Source organism: Nilaparvata lugens, chromosome 9 (assembly GCF_014356525.2).
Source record: "Nilaparvata lugens isolate BPH chromosome 9, ASM1435652v1, whole genome shotgun sequence".
Classification (NCBI taxonomy): domain Eukaryota; kingdom Metazoa; phylum Arthropoda; class Insecta; order Hemiptera; family Delphacidae; genus Nilaparvata; species Nilaparvata lugens.
In genome coordinates this window covers 42,204,936-42,228,104 of record NC_052512.1, presented here as the reverse complement: position 1 = coordinate 42,228,104, position 23,169 = coordinate 42,204,936, and the positions used below count along the sequence as shown (strand labels likewise).

Here is a 23,169-nt window from a genome sequence, read left to right as displayed (position 1 = left end):
CAACCCAGTTAGTCAAGACAAGACAAGACATGATCAGACACGTTTAGTCACAATACTTCACATATAGTTGCTTATGACAAAACTCACACTGATTAGTCATTGTAATTAGACATGTCTTCATAAGCAACTATGTGAAGTATTGTGACTGAACGTGTCTGATCATGACACGACAAGACAAGACATGATCAGACACGTTTAGTCACAATACTTCACATATAGTTGCTTATGACAAAACTCACACTGATTAGTCATTGTAATTAGACATGTCTTCATAAGCAACTATGTGAAGTATTGTGACTGAACGTGTCTGATCATGACAAGACAAGACATGATCAGACACGTTTAGGCACAATACTTCACATATAGTTGCTTATGACAAAACTCACACTGATTAGTCATTGTAATTGGACATGTCTTCATAAGCAACTATGTGAAGTATTGTGACTGAACGTGTCTGATCATGACACGACAAGACAAGATAAGACATGATCAGACACGTTTAGGCACAATACTTCACATAGTTGCTTATGAAGACATGTATAATTGCAGTGACTAATTGATGTGTGTTGCGTCATAAGCAACTATGTGAAGTATTGTGACTAAACGTATCTGATCTTGTCTTGTCTTGTCTTGTCGTGTCATGATCAGACACGTTCAGTCACAATACTTCACATAGTTACTTATGAAGACATATCTAATTGCAGTGACTAATTGATGTGTGTTGCGTCATAAGCAACAATGTGAAGTATTGTGACTGTACGTGTCTGATCATGTCTTGTCTTGTCTTGACTAACAGGTGTGTGCCCAGTCTTAGGCTATATAGTATCTTTAGTATCAAGGGTAGCCTAATCCTCTGTTCAAAAATATTTTCAAAGTCAGATGCAATCTGTTGTATAAATTATTAGTTTTCCTCTCCCGATCTGAGCTGAATTAATAAATTGAATAAATAAAATAAAAAAAAAATACATTTTTGATACTGTCTCCATTTTTATGTGTGTCTGTGTTGACTGTATATGAGTACTATGAAGCATTTGTATTGGTTTGTGATATGTAGGCTAAATTCAATTATTTTGTATTTCTTTTAGTGGGAAGTGAATGCGATGTCTTTTGTATTCAATTGCAGTTGAAAGTTAATTCAATTTGTTTTGTATTTAATTTTCGTTGAAGGTGAATCCAATGTCTTTTGTATTAAATTTTGGAGAAAAGTTATTCCAATGTCTTTTGTATTTAATTTTAGTGAAAAGAAAATTCACTGAGTTTTGTGCAACCGGCAAACAAGTATGTTAGTTTAAGAAAAATAAATAATTAATAGAGTATGATTTGGATAGAAATATATAATTATCATAGACTTCTTCTGAAATTTTGAATTATTCATCTACTTGTTAAAAGTGAATCCAATGTATTTTGTATTCAATTGTAGTGGAAGTAAATTCAATGTCCTTTTTATTTAATTTTTGTTAAACGTGGATCCAATGTCTTTTGTATTTAACTTTAGTGAAAAGAAAATTCAATATCTTTTGTATTTATCATTAGTGAAAACTAAATTCAATGTCTTTTGTATCTATTTTTTGTGACACTGTAACTAAATTCAAATCAGTTTGTATTTATTTTTGAAGTGTTAGGAATTATGATTGATGTGATTTTCTTGTTTTAACTATGTAAATATGAATTTTTGTTGATCAGTGTGGAATTTCTTTAGTATTTATTTTCAGTGAAAAGAAAATTCAATAACTTTTGTATTTATCTTTAGTGAAAACTAAATCCAATTTCTCATGTATTTATGTTTTGTGTTACCGTAACTAAATTTAACTCAGTTTGTATTTAATTTTGAAGTGTTAGGAATTATGATTAGAGTGATTTTATTGTTTTAATTAATTAAATATGAAATTTTGTTGATCAGTGTGGAATTTCTTTTGTATTTATTTTCAGTGAAAAGATAATTCAATATTTTTTGTATTTATCTTTAATGGAAAGTAAATTCAATTACTTTTGTATCTATTTTTGTGACACTGTAACTAAATTTAATTCAGTTTATATTCATTTTTGAAGTGTTAGGAATTATGATTAGAGTGATTTTATTGTTTTAATTGATTAAATATGAAATTTTGTTGATCAGTGTGGATTTTCTTTTGTATTTATTTTCAGTGAAAAGAAAATTCAATATCTTTCGTATTTATCTTTAGTGAAAACTAAATCCAATTTCTCATGTATTTATGTTTTGTGTTACCGTAACTAAATTCAATTCAGTTTGTATTTATTTTTGAAGTGTTAGGAATTATGATTAGAGTGATTTCTATGTGATGAGTTTCAATTTATATATGAATTTGTGTTGATGAGTGTGGAATTGTGTAAAATTTTTTTGTAAATCTAAGAGCTGGCAAAGTCGACAAGTGTCGTGTCCAAATCGTCAACAATGCCCTTGTATTTTTCTTTCTCCCGTCGAACTCCATCTGAAAGCGATCAATTTTAGTTAAATATTAGAATTAGTGAAAAAAGTGACATCCGTCATGGGAGGGTAATTGACCTTCAATTACCTGTATCTGTCCATAAGCAACAGTTGCTCTTTTGTATCTTCTTAAAAGCAACATGTTGCATCCGAGAAGATACACAAGGAGCTTTAATGTATCTTTCCATAAGCAACAGATGTTTTTTTGTATCTTCTCAAACGCAACGTGTTGAATCCGAAAAGATAAACAAGGAGCTGTAATGTATCTTTCCATAAGCAACAGATGCTCTTTCGTATCTTAAAAAACGCAACGTGTTGCATCCAAAAAGATGCTCAAGGAGCTTTAATGCATCTTTCCTTAATCAACAGATATTCTTTTGAATCTTCTCAAAATCATTGTGTTGCATCCGAAAAGATACACAAGGAGCTGTAATGTACCTCTTCATAAGCAACAGATGTTCTTTCGTATCTTCAAAAACGCAACGTGTTGCATCCAAAAAGATACACAAGGAGCTGTAATGTACCTCTTCATAAGCAACAGATGCTCTTTCGTATCTTCTCAAAAGCAACGTGTTGCAACCGAGAAGATACACAAGGAGCTGTAATGTATCATACGCAACACATGCTCTTTTGTATCTTCTTAAAAGCAACGTGTAGCTTCCGAAAATATACACAAGGAGCTTTAATGTATCTTTCCATAAGCGACAGATGCTCTTTTGTTTCTTCTTAAAAGCAACATGTTGCTTTCGAAAAGATACACGAGGAGCTTTAATGCATCTCTCCATAAGCAACAGATATTCTTTTGTATCTTCTCAAGAACAACGTGTTGCATCCGAAAAGATACTCAATGAGCTTTAATGTATCTTCCCATAAGCAACAAATGCTCTTTTGTATCTTCTCAAACGCAACGTGTTGCATCCGATAAGATACACAAGGAGCTTCAATGTATCTTCCATAAGCGACAGATGCTCTTTTGTTTCTTCTTAAAAGCAACATGTTGCTTCCGAAAAGATACACGAGGAGCTTTAATGTGTCAAACAGATGCCGTCTTGTATCTTCTCAAAATCATCCTGTTGCATCCAAAAAGATACACAAGGAGCTTTAATGAATCTTTCCGTGAGCAACAGATGCTCTTTTGTATCTTCTCCTGAGCAACGTGTTGAATCCGGAATGTTTTGTATCTTCTCAAAATCATCCTGTTGCATCCAAAACGATACACAAGGAGCTTTCATGTATCTTTCTATAAGCAACAGATGCTCTTTTGTATCTTCTTCAAAGCAACGTGTTGCATCCGGAAAGATACACAAGTAGCTTTTTGGAGTTGAAGTACATTTAAAGTAGATTGATGGAATTCATTTTTTTAACATTATTCAATGAGATTGACGATATCAAGTTAGCATTGCATTCAAATATAGCAGATATAGAAGTTTGATTAAAATGTTTAGCAGTGAATGTTAGAACAAGGATAGATATATCTAGCATTGTAGCGTATTAAACAGAAAAATAATCCAAACAAGATTAAAAAATTAGTTAGCCTTGAAATCCATGGATTCCAATAAAGCATTATAGAAGAGTTCAAAAGAAGCCCAATATCACAAAAAAAAACATGAAAATAGAGTTAGCCTGAAATTTTCCGCATTCAAAATAATAAAGCAGAGATAGAAGAGCTTAATCAGCATGAACATAAGAATATTTATATTTCCAAAGAAATTAAGAATAGAGTTCAAGAAGAATATTAGATAAGTTAATGAGATTGAGAAAATGCACTTATTGACGCTTTGAGGCCGGGTTGCACAAACGCCGGTTGAATTTAACCGTGATTAATTTCATGAGCACCAATCAGAGAAGACTCTTTTGAGAAGACGGCTTCTCTGATTGGTTCTCGTGGGATTAATCACGATTATAATTTAACTGGCTTTTGTACGACCGGCAAACAAGTATTCTAGTTTGAGAAAAATTATGAATCAATCGAGTATGAAGGTATATAATTATCAAAGGCTTCCTCTTAAATTTTGAATCAATAGATTATTCATCTACTGTGTAATACAGAGTGCAAATAGCCTTCTTGTAGATGGAATAAATGAAATAGATGAATATAACCAACATCATAACAAGGTCACCAACAAGATATGGTCACCAACAAAAACCAAACTGACAATCTCTGGATAGAAGAGCTCATTTTATATGAAGCCATAGCGGCCAGCCAGTCTACAGATAGTCTCAACTCTACACATTTAGTGCCGGTTGCACAAAAGCAGTTTAAAATTTGATCTTGATTACTTCCACGAGAACCAATCAGAAAAGTCGTCTTTTTAAAAAAACCTCTGGTTCTCGAGAAATTAATCACGATTAAAATTTAACCCGCACTTGTGCAACCAGGTTATAATTGAATTAATGCAATTTCTCATTAATTTCCATATGGAGCAAGTTTCATATGAGTCATAAAAGTTATTCGAGAAATAGTTGAAGCTGTAATAAAGCTTTTTTGAAGCGATTAGTTTCTTGTATTTTCTAGTTTTCAAAATTTGTTTTGGTTTCAAAACTTCTGGTTTTGATAACTTACCCTCAAGCCTGTCAACCTCCTTCTGCAATTTCTTGACGGATTTCTCTGCGAATTCGGCGCGGGCCTCAGCCTGAATTGCAAATAAAAAATTAATTAAACATTCTATTCATAAAATTTAATTATACTTCTAGCAGGTAACCAGTGCTCCGCTAGGGTCTAATTGAAAACTTGACAAACTGGACCTGATGAAATCTTGAAAAAATTAAAAAAGGCCTTACCATCCTCGTTAAATAAAGAATCTATATGCAAAATTTCAAGTGAATGAGTTGAGTAGTTGAGACGTGATGATGCGTCATTCGTGAATTTCCTATCCCCTACGTGTATAAGCCAGTTCTTTCCCCTATTATATTATGTACTAGTAGGTAACCTGTGCTCCGCAAGGGCTATTTTAAAACTTGACCTACTGAAATCTTGAAGAATTTTAAATATGCCTATAACCATCCTCGGTAAATTCAGAGTCTATAAGCAAAATTTCAAGTTTACCAGTTGAGTAGTTGAGACGTGATGATGCGTCATTCGTGAATTTCCTATCCCCTACGTGTATAAGTCAGTTCTTTCCTTTATTATAATATATCGATAATATTAGGTTAGCTATCCCCTTCCCAAGTAGCAAAAAAATATTGTCTCATTATTGCCACAACATTCAGCAACATTGTTAAAAATATTGTCATTATAATATTGTAGCAGTATTGTCATAATATTTTTGCAATATCAAATCATATATTATGTAAACATTGTTCAGCAATATTAAATAATATCTATACAACATTGTCGCAATATTGAATAATATATCATGTAAATAATGTTTGGCAATATTGAGATAATATCAATACAACATTATTACAATATTAAATTTCAAATTACCTAAATATTGCTAAGCAATATTTAATAATATCTATACAACATTGTCACAGTATTGAATGATATACCATGTAGATATTGTTCAACATTTTCAGATGATATCAATGCAACATTGGCACAATATTGGATAATATTATGGCAATATCAAATCATATATTATGTAAACATTGTTCAGCAATATTAAATAATATCTATACAACTTTGTCGCAATATTGAATAATATATCATGTAAATAATGTTTGGCAATATTGAGATAATATCAATACAACATTATTTTACAATATTAAATTTAAAATTACCTAAATATTGCTAAGCAATATTTAATAATATCTAGACAACATTGTCACAGTATTGAATGATATACCATGTAGATATTGTTCAACATTTTCAGATAATATCAATACAATATTGGATATTTACCAAGTAAATATTGTTTAGCGATATTCACATAATATCAATATAACTTTGTCACAATATTGAATGATAATGTAAATATCGCTCAAGTCTAATCAAAATCCCATTGAATTTTTCTACTTGAATCGAAATCAGCAAACCCTTCTTGTTCAAGGATGACATACTTGTTGGAGTCGAGCTCGAATATGGCTTGTTGGGTATTTAGCTTTTATTGCAAGGGTCAAACAAGTCTAGACTTTGGTTTGAATTCTCCTTGTTGATCAAGGCTGACAAACTGACAAAGAGAGATTGATTATATTAGAATAAATCTAGTTCTTTACTTAGGTATGTTACAATATACACTGGCTTATACACTTATTTACATCAAAATGACAGTATTGCCAATTATTCAACAAATTTGACAAGGTATGAAAAATAAATGAATGAGAATGAAGATTTAATGCAATTTAAATAACGATAATATAATATTGTGATGTAACTACATAAATCGGCCGTGTTTCAGCAAAGAGTTGTCAGAGAGAGAAAGAGAGAGAGAGAGAGTGAATGAGAGAGATTGGATTAGATTAGAGTTATTTATTTATGTATGTTACAATATTTACTGGCTTATACATAAATTTACGGTAATGCTAATTATTGAACAAATTTTACAAAGTATAAAAAATTAATTAAAAGAGACAGAAAGAGAGAGAGTGAGAGTGTGTGAGAGATTGAGTGAGTAAGCGGGAGAGAGAGGGGGTGAATAAGCAAGAGGGGAGGAGAGAGAGAAGTGATAGAGAAAGCGAGAGAAGATGTTTTGTCCTGTATATATAAGTACTCATCCAACTGCCCACTATCCCTAGTATGTATAACTAAAGCTATTCAACTATAGCTGCAGTATTCACAAAGCAGGGACCTTCTAAACCTTTCTGGATGGGAAAAAGTTGAAAAGTAGACAATGATTCCAATTCGCATCAATAGATCAGAATTCAAAAGAGTGTGACACACCACTAACTGGATTTTTGGCTGAGAATCTTCTTGTCTTTGCTGGCAGGTAGCCTACTGAAAAACTAAATTCTAAACTGTCCCAAGTAGCAAAAAAATATTGTCTCATTATTGCCACAACATTCAGCAACATTGTTGAAGATATTTTCATTATGATATTTTAGCAATATAGTCATAATATTGTAGCAATATCAAATTATATTTTACATAAATATTGTTCAGCAATACTTAATAATATCTATACAATATTGTCGCAATATTTAATAATATATAATGTAAACAATGTTCGGCAATATTGAGATAATATCAGTACAACATTGTCACGATATTAAACTATATAATATTTAAATATTGTTCAGCAATACTTAATAATATCTATACAACATTGTCGCAATATTGAATAATACATCATGTAAATTATGTTTGGCAATATTGCGATAATATCAAAACAACATTGTCACGATACTAAATTATATATTATTTAAATATTGTTCAGCATTACTTAATAATATCTATACAACATTGTCGCAATATTGAATGATTTATCATTTAAATATTGTTTGACAATATTGAGATAATATAGGATGTACAAAATTGTCGCAATATTGAATGATTTATCATGTAAATATTGTTTGACAATATTGAGATAATATCAATACAGCATTGTCACAATATTAAATTAAATATCATGAAAGTATCGTTTAACAATATTGAGAAAATATCGATACAGCATTGTTGCAATATTAAATGATATACTATGCAGATATTATTAAACAATTTTCAGATGATATCAATACAACATTGGCACAATATTGGATGATTCATCATGTTAATATTGTTTAGCAATATTGACATAGTATCAATATAGCTTTGTCTCAATATTGAATGTTATATCATGTAATTTTTTCAGCAATATTTAAGTAATATCTATTTACTTTATCAAAATGTAATGTGAATATTGATCCAGCAATAATGTTGTAATTATGGCTCAATATTTAGTGTTAATTTTCCATATCCATGGAAAAGTTCCGTAAAGTTGTATATATATAGTTCTTATAATCTGTCAGAATATAATAATTTGTCAAATTGTTTTTGAAGAGATATTGTGGTTTTTCTCCATAATGAAAAAATATGACGATTTGTCAAATATTTCTCAGTAATACAATTATATTTCAATGACATCCTTGGAAAATAAATCTGGTGTGTGGTACACTCACACATCTTTCCTTGCCATTTAAATTGGTATATTGCTGTGTCAATATAGTTTCGATGTACTCTCCTGAGAGAGCTCAGGATCAATAATAGTCATTCGCCAACCGTCTATAGTCTGTGTAAAATGAGTTGAGACTTGGCCCTCCATCGAAGAAATTACAAGGGTTGCCAAATCGCGTAAAATTGCAACTTTCTCAAATTTCCAATTAAACGTCATAATTGGATGTAGAATATCATCCCCGATATCCTAGTAGTGCTAAAAAAGTTTCAGGGTTGAAGGATTAAAAGGAAATTTAACTTTTATGATAAAATTGGAAACATCGCGAAGATTTGCTTTTCTTTTAAATATCACTTCTCTCAGAATGATGGGGCATTATAATGCGTTATAATTTTATATCAAATTAACGGGGAGAATGTCTCCTTTCTATTAGTGTCTGCGGATGATGTTTATCCGACCAATAGTTATTTTTTAATTAATGATTATGTTTGTCAATGACGAGACATTCCGTGCAGAAAATATGAAATTTTCGACATGCTAGAAACGATTTTTGCTTTCACTACCCACTTATCTTTCGAAACAAAAAAGTTTCCAGCATGTCGAAAATTTCATGTTTTCTGCTCGCTATGTCTCGACATTGACGAACATAAACATTAATTGAAAAATAACTTTTGATCGGATAAACATTATCCGCAGACACCAATAGAAAGGAGACATTCTCCCCGTTAATTTGATATAAAATTATAACGCATTATAATGCCCCATCATTCTGAGAGAAGTGATATTTAAAAGAAAAACAAATCTTCGCGATGTTTCCAATTTTATCATAAAAGTTAAATTTCAGCAATACTTTCCTCACCTATGGTAATATGATATAGGGCAAGGAAAGTAAAAAAGGTCATTTTAGTTATGGGCTCGAAGTCGTGCTGTTAAATCCAATATCTACACTCACCAAATGCATTTTAGAGGTTGTGATAGCTTTTTTTGAAAGATGTTTATCGCTAAAAATATGGTGAGAAATCTCGCCAAAAGCCAAGATTCGCCAAATAGTTTATCAATTTTATGTGAGGTATTTTAGGTCTGTTCACAGTAATGTCGATTGAAACTTTCCCCGATGCTAAGACATCGGTTGGATAGAAGCATGTACGGAAAAAACTGAATAGAGCTGCAGTGTGACTTGTGTGATGCTATTTCGAGATATAGCTAAATGGGCTTCGACAAACGACTGTGCAACGACCAACCATTTATGTCAGTGATTTTAAACTATGTTTCACATAGCTATGTTTGATTTTAAGTAATGACTCTGCAACCGGGCATTAAGAAAAGAAAAAAAAAACATCAAAATCAAATTTCATATTCTCGTAACAGTTGTTCTATATAAAGTTTTCTAACTATTACCTTCCTTGCCCTATTACAATAGGTGAGGAAAGTATTGCTTTCCAAGAAAAAGGTAGCTGAATTTATAAATTTCTATACGTTTCAAGGTCCCCTGAGTACAAAAAAGTTATTTTTGGATATTAGTCTGTATGTGTGTAAAACTCTAAAATGTCATGGGACCAGGTAAAAATTCGTTGTTTAGAGGATTTCGTTAAGTGGAGGTATGTTATAGATAAGTTCGACTGTAATTACATTACAGAGAGTGTGAGAGAGAGAGAGCGAGTAGGTGGGAGAGAGAGCGGAAGAATAAGTATGAGGGGAGGAGATAGAGAGGAATGATAGAGAAAGTGAGAGAGATTTTTCTTGTCCTCTTGTAAGAAGTTCTCATCGAACTGCCCACTATCACTATAACTATATGTATTCAACTATAGCTACAGTATTTACAAAGCAGGGACTTCTTAAACCTTGCTCGATGGAAAAAGTTGAAAAGTAGACAATGATTCCAATTCTTCAATAGCTCAGAATTCAAAAGAGTGTGACAACGCCCCTAACAGGATTTTTGGTGAAGAATATCTTGTCTTTGCTGGCAGGTTCTGAAAACTGAATCCTAAACTTTAGCCTAGTACTGCTAGGCCTACCACTATCAAGTTTTTCTTGATACATCGCAGTAGTCTACTGTTCCATAATTTGAAGTAGGCTATAGTACATGAATGATACATAGCGTTCACTGTCACTACGTAATCTGAGTTGTGAGTGAACTGTTCACTTATTACTGATCAGTAATTATCTGTATCGGATGAGTAAAAGTAGTACCTATAGCCTAATCATCTTCTAGAAAAATAGCTAATAAATGCTGAGAAGTATTAACTTCTGAAGAATGAATTAACCTATGAAATAGGAAGATTTGCTGCTTAAACTCTCACAAGTCTCTTCCTATCCTGATTTATAGTATCTATCAAGATTATAGTAAGTTTACAGCAAAATAATGTACATGTATCATGTAAGGTTGTTATCTTCCGTATCATGTGAATCACGATAATAATTTGCCTGTGTAAATTTTAAGATGTTATCTATAACATAGCATAATAAAGGAATGAATTGGCTAATACACGTACGGGATAGGAAATTCACGAATGACGCATCGTCACAGCAGAATTACTGTACTGATTAACTTGAAATTTTGCATAAATTGTTTCTTGATTTACCGAGGATGGTTATAGGCCTATTCAAATTCCTTCAACGTTTCAGTGGGTCAAGTTTTCAGTTTGTTAAGTTTTTAATTAGACGCTTGCGGAACACGGGCTACCCACTAATTATAATTTTAGGGAATCTATCAGAGACTACAGAGCACTAGCACACCCAAAATAGCCTAAATGTTTTCGATACATACATTGGACGACACCCTAAAGGATGTCATGTTGAAAGAAAATCGTCCTAGAGTTCCCTCTAAACCCTTTCCACCATTTTCCTCTTTTGTGGGAAATGTTTGAAATGGAAAATGTGGAAGATGTCAGAACTTGCTAATGAACAGTTTGTAACAAACTGATTTGGTAACAATATTATACCTCACTTATTCATCTGTCGCCGGCTGCTTACTTTCCTGTGAGTCCCTCAGTGGGGAGTGTGATCCAATCACATAGTTTGTCGTAGTCCCAGCAAGCCCGGGAGATTTGAATTTCTCTTCAAAATTTTCAAGTCAATCTACCCAAATAGCCTACACTAACAAGGTTATTTTGTATTACTCGGATCTAATGTCAATAAGCAATAAGGATTATACCGTTAACTTCCCACCAAGCGTAATGTCAGGAGTTTTCAATTTCCATTTGATTTTTGAAAACTACTTATACTGCACTGATTAAAATAATAATTCAATTTCATCGTTCGGGATCACGGAATCATCTTATATTTTGTAAGTTGACTATATTCTTTACAGGTATTGATTTTGATGTTCAGGGCTACCATTGATTATACTCTTTTAACAATTCATTCAAACACAACATAATGTTCCACCATCATTAATTTAATAATACTATTAATTCTGTGAACAGTAGACCACGCGCAGTAGACACCGATATCTCGCCTACATAATTCACTCTGTTGAACAGTGGTAACTGCGTGAGGTCTGCTGTTCACAGAGCTACTAGTATTAATTATTATTATCATCATTAGAATGCTAATAATTTGTTGTAAACACAACTACCATTAAAAGCTTACCGAGTTGAAAGCAGAGAAAAGACGGGAGAAAATAATAAGCTACTGTAAGTTATCAGTATTGCATGCCTCATCGCTTGCAATGAATAGTCCACACGACAGCTCATTTTTCATCAAATTACATTGGGATATTAATTGAATGCAATAATTAATAATCCACTCGACAGCTGATGTATGATGAATAATTCTATAATCTGATTTTTATGGTAATATTGGCGTTCGAAAGAGACTCATTTTCCTTTTGTATTACCGTATCCTTAAAATGCTAAATTTCAAAGAACCTTGTATATACGTCGACGCGCAATTTGAAGAGGAGCATACCTGTTAAATTTCATGGAAATCTATTTCCGCGTTTCGCCGTAAATGCGAAACATTGAAACATAAACATATAAACATAAAGAGAATATTTTTAAATAGATTTTCAACTTGAAAATGACCTAAGTTATGATCGAAACTAGTCGTTGTAATATTTTAAATGATAAAGGGTACTATAAGTTTTTATATTCTCTTCATGTTTATTATGTTTTTATGTTCCGCATTTACGGCGAAACGCGGCAATAGATTTCCATGAAATTTAACAGGTATGTTGAAAACTTATAGTACCCTTTATTATTTAAAATAAATTTTCTACTTGAAAATGACCCAAGTTATGGTCGAAACTAGTCGTAATATTTTAAATAATAAAGGGTACTACAAGTTTTCATTTTCTCTTTATTAATTTGTAAAAGAGTAGCCCATTCAAGTTAGTGAAGTATTTTTAAACTTGAACAGAAATGCAAAACCGTCGACTTGAATCTTAGACCTCACTTTGCTCGGTCAATGACTTAAAAATGCATCTAAATAGCAGAACATGTTGTTTTCCAATGAAAATAGTTGAAAAGATAATGTGATTTTTATTTAATACAAGTACAATCTGTATAGATATGTAGCCCATTTTATGTGGTACAGTTCATGCATCTACTATTTAATTTTATACAAGTGAATAATCTTGTCTTTGATAAACTCTGTACTTCATCCAATACTGAGCGGCTTCTTCATAATATCTAATCTACCAAAAACGCAATAGAATCCAAGTTTCTCTAGAATCTTCTTTAATTTTTCTCATTTTTTTGTCTTTAATGCATTTATTTATTCATTTATTAGGTTATCATAAACAATACAATGATCGGAGAAGAAAGAACAGGCTATTGCCCAAAACGTCTTCAATTTCCTAATTCAGTTTCAAATTACAGTATTCATGCGATTTAACAAGAATATTATATATCCCTTCTTTGAACTGCGCGATATGATGTGCAGGCTCGTGTGAAGTTTTTTGTACTCTGCATTTTGAAAACACGTAAGTAAGGATGAACTATGGAGGAAATCAATGTTCATGTTCCAGTAACACAAAAATATAGCCTGATTGAATAGGAAGCATAAATATGATTAATTTTGTGATTCCCATTTTGACTAAGTAGTCTAATTACTAGATTTTTTAGTGGATAGTTTCTACTATTCTCAGTAGATTTTTAGTTCTGCTGATGAAACAGTCAGTGCCATTTCGATTTTATATAAAGATTCTACTCAAATGAAGGAATCGTGTATTAAAAAATAGTAACAGAACTAAAAATCTACCTGAGAACCAAAAACATTAAAATTTGTCAGACTAGAAACGTACTTTCGAAATATTCCAAATACACATATTATGCATTCATTTCTCATCTAAGGTCAATCAATACTAAGCTCAAAAGAATACTTCGAATTCTTCAAATACAAAATATGCAAAACTCATCTACCTCAAGTAAATGTCAACTTTTCCAATGAATAAAAATCATTTCCCTATTTTTGGTAGACCCTTTTTTGAACCAGCAATCTATGAGGTACGGTATTACAGAACAGCTTTCTGCTCAAGGAGAAGATAGTATTACATTTTCTAGTAGGGCATCTTCTCTCTCACACACACGTAAGCTACTCCCTCACACAGTCTCTCTTTCTCACACACATACTAAGGGTTAAACACACACTCTCTCTCTCACACACACACCCCTAAACTTTCTATTCAATACTATAACGGTATATACATGGCATTGTATCCAACCACCACTTCCACAACTATCAGGTTGAAGTAGGGAGGGGGTGGATATTTCTTTTCGAATAAGGCAACAGGCAACCACTTCTGCTCAGCATTCGTCTCTATGACTGGTCTTTCGTTCAAGTTCAAGACATTCCTTCAAGAAGTGGTTTGTTAGCGTTTGCTGTTGCTGTTTTTCCAGTTGCAGTGTTTGTTCCTGTTAGCGTGTGTTACGACGTCTGATCAGGTGAGTAAGAATTAAAATTGTTTTCCTATCATAAATTAATTTAATTCAATTGAAAAAATTTAATGAACAATTCACAAATTTGACTTTGATGTCCTCAGATCCTGCATTGTTTCGAGATCTTAACTGAAAATTTGAATGAGAATTTTCAATCTACACAGCATAACTCAAAAATAAAAACTATCAGAAAAAAATGATATTGCTCATAGGTAGTCAGATTGCAAATAAAAGAATATCTTACAATAATAGGCTTCAGAGTCTGAAATTTTATTTTTGACCGAGATTTCTGGAGTGATAGAAGTTTTTATAAAGAGTCTCAAAAGGAAACAAATTGAGAGTGATAATTTAATTTTATAAGAAGCTTTTCAGGCCAGAAACACTACGATTTTTAACCGTGTACCTACCTATAAATTCCACTAATTGAAATATAACCTAGCACTTAGAACAAACTCAAAAATTATTTGCATACATAATCTGTTTTCTAAGTTCAGTTCAATTTGTGATGTTTTTGGAAATTGTAAAAAAATCACAGATTACATTATGAATTCAACAGACATAATGAAATAAAAACACACATAGCCTATGTTTTGTCGAATTCTACACAGTTTTATTCTGTACAGGACCATGGATTCGTGACCACACTGATCACATTTTTCAGTCAACTTAAAAATGTGACTTGTGTGGTGACGAAACCATGGTCCTGTACCGAATAAAACTTTGTAGAATTTGACAACATATGTGTCTTTTTATTTCATTATGAAACGGTTCTAAATATTGACAATGACTCAGTCGAATTTTCAACAGACATACGTGATCCCTTTGAGAATATTGTACTTCAATTTTATTATTCAACTTAAGTATTCTGTTTTTCATTTCTTCAAAGGAGACATAAAGGCGTCATGCGCCGACAAAACCTCAGAAGGGCGCACAATCACAAGCATAATGGGGAAGCTGGTGACGCTCGACGTAGCCGTTAACTTTTCTTGGAGGGGAGTGCAACGGAAGGATCATAAAATAGAGAAGAAACCATTCAAGGATCTGCTAATAGCCAAAGTTATGATTGGTAAGATTCCAGATAATTTCTCCTTTTTCAGTTTACTGTCGCTTGCTTTATATTTCATAAACTACGCTAATTTGGCAATATCAATATCAGGTAGAAAAAATACCACTTGAATAGAAAATTCGACTTCACTGACTCAAAAAATTCAATTTGTCTTTAAATATCACATCCACAAACATCGTGGTTAAGTGGTAGAGTGGACATTACTGTCCAAACTTCGCCACGTCATTGAAATAAAGAAGTCATTCTATCCTATTGAATGAATAAAGTAATCATTCCATCCAGGATCTGGAATATTGAATCTCTAAGTTGATTTTTTTCAACTTGGGAGGTGGTCATTATTAGGCTGATCATTAATTCGTATCGGAAATATTAATTGATTTGTCTTTGATTAATACTTCATAGCTTTGAAAGGGTTTGTCCTATTGATTTGAGGTAATCACTATTCACTTCATAGTGGAATTCTATATTGGAATAGAATAGAATCGTTGCCTTCATTTCAACCTCAGAGGGCAAAGTTAGGGCGGAAGGAAATTAGGTGGTATCATGCACAACAAGACCATCTTTCAATTTCCAATAAAGAAATACTATATGGAGAACTAGAGATAGATTACTTTTTCCAAATGAATTTCGTTCTATTTTGAGTTTCTAGGATATCAAGATACAAAATATCAAGATTAGGCCTAGATATCTAGGATATCAAGATTAGGCCTACTAAAGACTCCATTGTCTAGGACACTCTTAATCCTACATAATAGAAGACAATCATGATTTCATTACTGATTATTGAATATTTTCATCGGAAATTCATTAATACTACAATTTTCTTACAACATGTTCATTAAATTCGCTTTTTCCTTTTAAATTATTTCACCCCGACTTTTTATCGGGTCTTCTGAACCCTTTCCTGTTCATGTTTCATTACAATCTGCCTATTACATGATAAATCATGATCCATGAGGTATTTTTCCTCCTCATCTTATCTTCCTAGCCGATTCCACTTAGAACAAGTAGTTTTGTTCATACATTGTTTGTTCTTTATACATTGTTATTTGTACTTTTCTCTCGCATTGTAATGAGTAATGTGTGAGAGATTGGTGTTCTAATGATTTTTTTTTGTTACAGCTGCTACAAAACGGTGCTGGCCAGAATCAGAATTGAAGCAAGTCCAATTGAAAGCGGCTACATGGCTTGCACAAGCACAATCGAAGTTGGACAAAATGTAAGCATTCATCTCACAATCAATTTCTCTAGAAAATCTGCATTGGAAAAATGTATTACACGACCATCCTCCCATTCGAAAAATTTGAGCTAGGATTTAATATGACTGATCCAAGATGGCGGACCAAATTTTTAATGTCATGATTCAGTGGAAAATTTTAGCACAATCCCCCACGTCACCTACCATCAAATTACCTCTATGAAAAGTATCAAGCCGTTTCCAAACCTTTTACTCACTCTGTATTGAGCTGTTTCCTGAATAAGCATCTTTCGCCCAAGGTTATTAAAAAAAAAGATCTGATTTCAACATTACAGAAACGTGATATCATTAATAAAACATTGGTAAAAATGTAAAACTCAATTGATTATTATTTTTTTGTATTAAAGCAACCTAGTGGATGTTATGAGCCATAAAAGCTCAATATGATTAATATTTTCAATGCACCAGTCGTGATCTCCAGTGTAGTCGGGCGATCTCTGATCTGTAGCCTACTATTTTTCAGGATCCCCATCATGTTTAGTTCTCTCAAATCAGAATAATCTTGTTTTTAATAACCTTGTCTTTCACCAACCAACAAAATTTTATCGGGTACTCTAGCTAACTACATTCTGGAGGGAAAGTTGATTGGCATGATTGTGTAAAACTTGTAAAACTCTTAGAAAATCGAAAGACTAAAATTGATTCAGATGTGCTATGGTTTGACTTTTTTTTCTTCTTTTGATCGGGATTTCTGAAATTTGAGTCACTTTAACACAATCACTGCCATCTAAGGTTTTCTCCAGAATCGGATTCTCTACACTTTCTATCAATAAAAAATACAAGTTTATGATTTCATATTCAATTATAACCCTTCAGTATAAAAAATACAAATTGATCATCTATTTTCTGCTTTGTATTAGTTTCTTTCTGATTTTTTTATTATTTTCATTTTTTTCCAGGAATCAGCCAACACCAGCTACAACAGACCAGCTAATCGACATCGATTGTGAAGATGAGCTTGTCAAATAGATAAGAATATAGTACATAGAAAAGATAGTAGTGACATCATAAACAATAAATTAGTAATTGATTATAATTACGGTTTTTAATTGAATAATCAATCCCTGAAACCTCAATATTGTTGAAAATATTAATTGAAATTTACAAAATTGCAAAAATTTATTTAGGCTATAATATATTTTTCAAATTGTGAAATGAGGGTACAGTTACACTATGAGCAAGTTTGCTCATATAAGTGCTTTCAAGCTGGTAGTGAAAACATACAGGTAAAAACAGAATCTGGTAACATGCATAGAAACACCTCATGACATGCACAGAGAGAATAGAACTAATCCATGAATAATGCAGAGTTAGTTCCATTCTCTCCGAGCACATCATAACGTGTTTCATCCATTTGAAAAAATGTTTTTCACCTGTAAGTTGGCACTAGGTACCTAGGTGCTAGGTTCTCACAACACTGTGGAATAATTTTCTCACAATATTATGGGATAATTTTTCCACAATTTTTTGTGGAAAAATTCGGTTGAATATCAATATTGTGTTAATATATTTTAATATTTCAGGAAAATATCTTCCCAACATCAACCAATATTTTCAAATATCGTAGGAAAAATATTGAAGGTTTCATAAAGATATTGTCAGAGTATTCTGACAACATTGACCAACATTTACAACACATTGAACAATGTTGTGATAATTTTTGTCACAATATTGAGACAATAACATTCCTTCCAATATTAAGACAATATTGTTTTGCTACTTGGGTTACATAATTTGGTGGATGTTATTGAAAACCTATCACATATTTAGAATTTCCTTTCAATTCATTTTCATTTATCGCCAATTAGAATATTCAAGACATATGACATATCATTAAATTGAATATTAATCATCAATATAATCAAATAAACATTATCACTCAAACATCTACTTGGATAGATAAAATAAAATATAGACATCACCAGAAAAAATAAACTCTTTGCCCGTTGGTGAGAGTTGCAAAACAGTAAAAGAAAAACATAATATAAATGGAATGAAATGAAATTTGAATTTTTAAAGTGTTATCTAAATTTGGGAAAGAAATAGTACAAGGAATATCCTTAGTGTTTCTCTCCCAAACAGCGCTTCTTTGTGAAAAATATGAATAAATAAATAAATAAATTTGAAATAAATGTTGTGATTGGCAGAAATGAAGAATTACAACTTAGAACTACATAATAAAAGCAATACAAATTTCAGAACATGGGAGAATACTATTACAAAATAAAATGAAATGCCAATTGAGTATTTGCATCTCGAGGTACTAGTCCTGTTTGAGATGGTGATATAAACATTGACTACGAAACTAGCGCTCAAAGTAGTTGCTGATTTAATTACATATTTCGAAATAATGCAGAAAATCTAACTTTTTTGTGTAGTTGAGAAGTTGATATTGTGGTAATTATTCATATTGAATAAAAAAGACTAAGAAATTGTCAAAAAACCACATATTTATTGATACTTAGAAAGACCGGTTTCGGTTATTACACCATTGTCAATCTCTGATAAACTAAAACTAAATACAAGAGCAGCAGAATTTATACTAGTAGGCGAGTACTGCTATTGGTCAAGGGCATGAACGCCTGCCATTGGCCTAGCTAGACAGTCTCCTCCCCCTCAACTAGCTAGGCCAATGGCAGGCGTTCATGCCCTTGACCAATAGCAGTACTCGCCTACTAGTATAAATTCTGCTGCTCTTGTATTTAGTTTTAGTTTATCAGAGATTGACAATGGTGTAATAACCGAAACCGGGTCTTCCTAATTATCAATAAATCAGTGGTTTTTTGACAATTTCTTAGTCTTTTCCATTCAACAGAAAATTTAAGTTTAAATTCAACTAATAATTACAGTAGGAACTTATTTGAAGAAATCTTCTGTCAATTAGACCCTTTGAAGTGTTGTCATGACATAGATAATATTAAAAAAGTGAATGAAAGTTGACCTACATTTTAGACTATAGTGAAGTCCACGTTATAATGACAGTGGATAAAGATGGAGGAACAGCGTTGCCGAACCTCTGTCTTGTCAATGCCTTCTATAGACGGTAGCAGATACAGGTTTATTGATGTAAACGGTTCATTCTCGTTTATTCTCTCGGTCCACTCTCTGTCTTGGTTTATTATATTGTTTCTACATTAATGTAAACGAATTCGGCAACGTTGCGGAGCTATAAAAGGATAGTGCTATCTGTTTTGTCAAATGATAGACAAGGATAGGAACACCAATGTTAATCAAATACTGCCATTATAACGTGGACCTCATTATATATGCTCTTAGTGTATAGTTGGAATTTCGAGGGAGGAACAGTTCATGCCTATTGGTCCTCCCCCAATCATTTTAATGAATTGTGTTTTGTGTATCATTTAGTAAATGAATGAAAATTAGAAATAGCAAAAATTTTTTACCTCTTTCAGCTTGACTGTCAGGGTCTTGATCTGGCGCTTGTATTCTTCCACTCTCTGGTTAGCCTGGAAAGAGAAAATAATATTTAATTAATTATCAATAAATATATTTATGCTAATTAATACATAATAATTATTAAACAAGAACCCCAATTAAATGCTGTAAATCACCCCGAAGACTTCTGCTACTGCAGACATTGACAACAGGGTAAACAGCTGAATGGAAATTCGATGAGCGCCACTATTCAAAGATTATTTGTCAGTGGAGAACAGACGGAATTACTGAAATATTGCAATTATTCAAATGCCAATGAATTGATTATCATAATTATTAAACGAAAATCCCAATTAAACTCTGTTAATCACCCCGAAGACTTTTGCTACTGCAAATATTGACAACAAGGTAAACAGGTAGATGGAAGGAATTTCGATGAACGCTACTATACAAAAATTATTTGTCAGTTCCCGGACTGACAAATAATTTTTGTATTGTAGCGCTGATCGAATTTCCATCTAGCTGTTTACCCTGTTGTCAATATTTGCAGTAGCAGAAGTCTTCGGGGTGATTTACAGCATTTAATTTGGATTTTCATAATAAATTTTAATAATAATTAATTATTAATTAGAATTTGAGAAAAGCAGCTTCCAATTCATTTCCATGTGTAAAAATAATTATGTTTCCAATTTTTACTAAAAAAATATACTCATAACACTTGAAAAAACATCAAAATCATGTTTTCTAGCCGAAAAACATCATATTCTGCGATAAAATTTCTATTTTCCAAAATTGATTCTCGTGTGATGGGAAATCAAAAGGCTCCATTGAAATCATTTATAGATTCAATTTAGTTTCATAGTTTCATGCTTATTCAACAAGCTCTATGTTAACTAATAACAGTTATAATAGTAATTACAATGGAAAAACTAATTGATGTGCTCTCATTATACGTAAACTCTGTATCATACACTAAATAGATTTGTTTCAATTTTTTGAATCATAATTAATAGATTAATATGAATTAAAATAGGCCTTCAATTATCCTTCATAAATGAAGAATCTCCTTGCAAAATTTCAAGTTAATCAGTTGAGTAGTTGAGACGTGATGATGCGTCAATTATCTCGTTTCCCTTACTTGTATATAAGATAATAATTATTCATTTCTTTATATTGTATTAGTGGGTAACCCGTGCTCCGTAAGGGTCCAATTGAAAACTTGACCTACTGAGATCTTGAATAATTTGAAATAGGCCTACAACCATCCTAGGTTAATTAAGAATTTTTATGCAAAATTTCAAGTTAATCAGTTGAGTAGTTGAGACGTGAAGATGTGTCAATTATCTCTTCCCTTACTTGTATAAGACAAGAACAATTCCAATTCATTTATATTGAACTAGTGGGTAACCCGTGCTTCGCAAGGGTCCAATTGAAAACTTGACCTACTAAGATCTTGAAGAATTCAACATAGGCCTACAACCATCCTCGGTTAATTAGGAATTTTTATGCGAAATTTCAAGTTAATCAGTTGAGTAGTTGAGATGTGATAATGCGTCATTCGTGAATTTCCTATCCCCTACGTGTATAAGCTAGTTCTTTCCTTTATTAAATAATATATTATTATTTAATTACCTTTTCTTCTGATACTTCCAGAGATTTTAAGCTGTTTCCGACGACCTTCAATTCTTCTTCGAGTTCCATGATCTTCCTGTTGGAAACAAAATCAGAACACAATTAGAAAAACCTGAACCAGAAGAAGGAGACGCTACTAAACAAATCCTATCTCAATAATAGGAAAAATTGGATTGGAGTTCTTCAAGGTAACCGTCCACTGGAACCGTATTCAACCGATCCGTTCGGCCGTTGGATCGAACGAATCTGCCGGCCGTTAATTCGGCCGAATATGGTCGTCCATTGGAACCGTTTACTTCAGTCTAGTTGTCAATTATTGAATTAACTATGGTAATAGAATTTTGAAGGATTGAAAATAGGCCTATAACCATCCTCGGTGAATTAAGAATATATTCGCAAAATTTAAAGTTTATCAGTTGAGTAGTTGAGACGTGATGATGCGTCATTCGTGAATTTCCCATCCCCTACGTGGATGAGCCAGTTATTTCCTTTACTATGAATTATAGTATCTATCCTATACTATTAAACGAGCAACTTCTGTTTTTATGTTTAGATGTTTGGATGTTAAGATGTTTAGATGTTTATATGTTTGTATTTCAACGGATCTCTAAAACGGCTCTAACGATTCTCACAAAATTTAGAACATAATAGGTTTATGATAGGCTATGAAGATTCGATTGCACTAGGTCTCATCCCTGAGAGTCTTCGCTGAAGGACATTAAAAGGATAATTATCATTCATCCTTGGAAAAACATCTGATAATAATTATTTCGTCGTCTGTTGGTGATGGAAGTGAGTGAGCGAGTTCATGTGTGTGGGACTGTGTCAAAATTATAACTCAGCTGTTGAACTTTTGTAATCATTCAATCAGGTACTTAGTGCCGGTTGCAAAAAAGCCGGGTTATTTTCAATCCTGATTAATTCCAGTATATCCATCTTTTTGAAATGGTCTTCTCAGATTTGGTTCACGTGAAGTTAATCAGGATTAGAATTCAACCGGCTTTTGTGCAACTGGGCCTTTGTGAGAGAAATTTTTGTATTCCTCTGGGAATTAATCTCAATTTACTGTGATTAGATAGAACATTTCTGTATTGATGGTATTATAATTACTTCTTTCGTGATAAATTGTTTATGCTTTTGTACTCCAGAGCGAAGCTCGGTCCCCGATATTTGTCTCTAAATAGATAAATGAATAAATAAATGATTCAGGTACTCACGAGTCTCCAGATTTCACACGGTCTTCAGCGACTTCCAGTTCGTCTTCAACGAAGGCCAGCTTCCGTGATACCTTTCAACAGAGATTAGTGAAAAGTGATACAATTTATAAAAAATTTATCGTCAATAAGTGAATATTGAAAATAATAAACAATCAAATATGCAATGAATATTGCGAATCAATTCAAGTGGATAGCATCTATAAATATAAAAGCGAAATGGCACTCACTCATTGACTGACTGACTGA

At 32.3% G+C, this 23,169-nt stretch overlaps 2 protein-coding genes across 4 annotated transcripts in view; one reads left to right on the top strand and one right to left on the bottom strand.

Moving 5' to 3' along the window:
• The window catches only part of LOC111055698 (tropomyosin-1), a 58,187-nt gene that overhangs the window by 10,825 nt on the left and 24,193 nt on the right, over positions 1-23,169 (bottom strand). The window contains exons 6-10 of one of the 2 annotated variants that reach the window (XM_039435900.1): positions 22,924-22,994; positions 21,707-21,782; positions 20,083-20,145; positions 5,010-5,079; positions 2,363-2,450 (exon numbers count right to left, since the gene is read on the bottom strand). In XM_039435900.1, coding sequence (XP_039291834.1) covers positions 2,368-2,450; positions 5,010-5,079; positions 20,083-20,145; positions 21,707-21,782; positions 22,924-22,994 — 363 coding nt within the window. In that variant the 3' untranslated portion in view covers positions 2,363-2,367. Of the gene's footprint in view, positions 1-2,362; positions 2,451-5,009; positions 5,080-20,082; positions 20,146-21,706; positions 21,783-22,923; positions 22,995-23,169 lie in introns of those variants that run through there. The other variant, XM_039435899.1, reaches the window with a different exon arrangement.
• Positions 12,706-17,714, top strand: LOC111050623. 2 transcript variants are annotated; one of them, XM_039435903.1, is made up of 4 exons: positions 12,706-14,360; positions 15,241-15,420; positions 16,543-16,639; positions 17,578-17,714. In XM_039435903.1, the coding sequence occupies exons 2-4, from the start codon at positions 15,300-15,302 to the stop codon at positions 17,645-17,647; spliced, it is 288 nt and encodes a 95-aa protein (XP_039291837.1). In that variant the 5' UTR covers positions 12,706-14,360; positions 15,241-15,299; the 3' UTR covers positions 17,648-17,714. The 2 variants fall into 2 exon arrangements, with proteins under 2 accessions (XP_039291837.1, XP_039291836.1); XM_039435902.1 differs by having other exon boundaries at positions 12,706-15,420.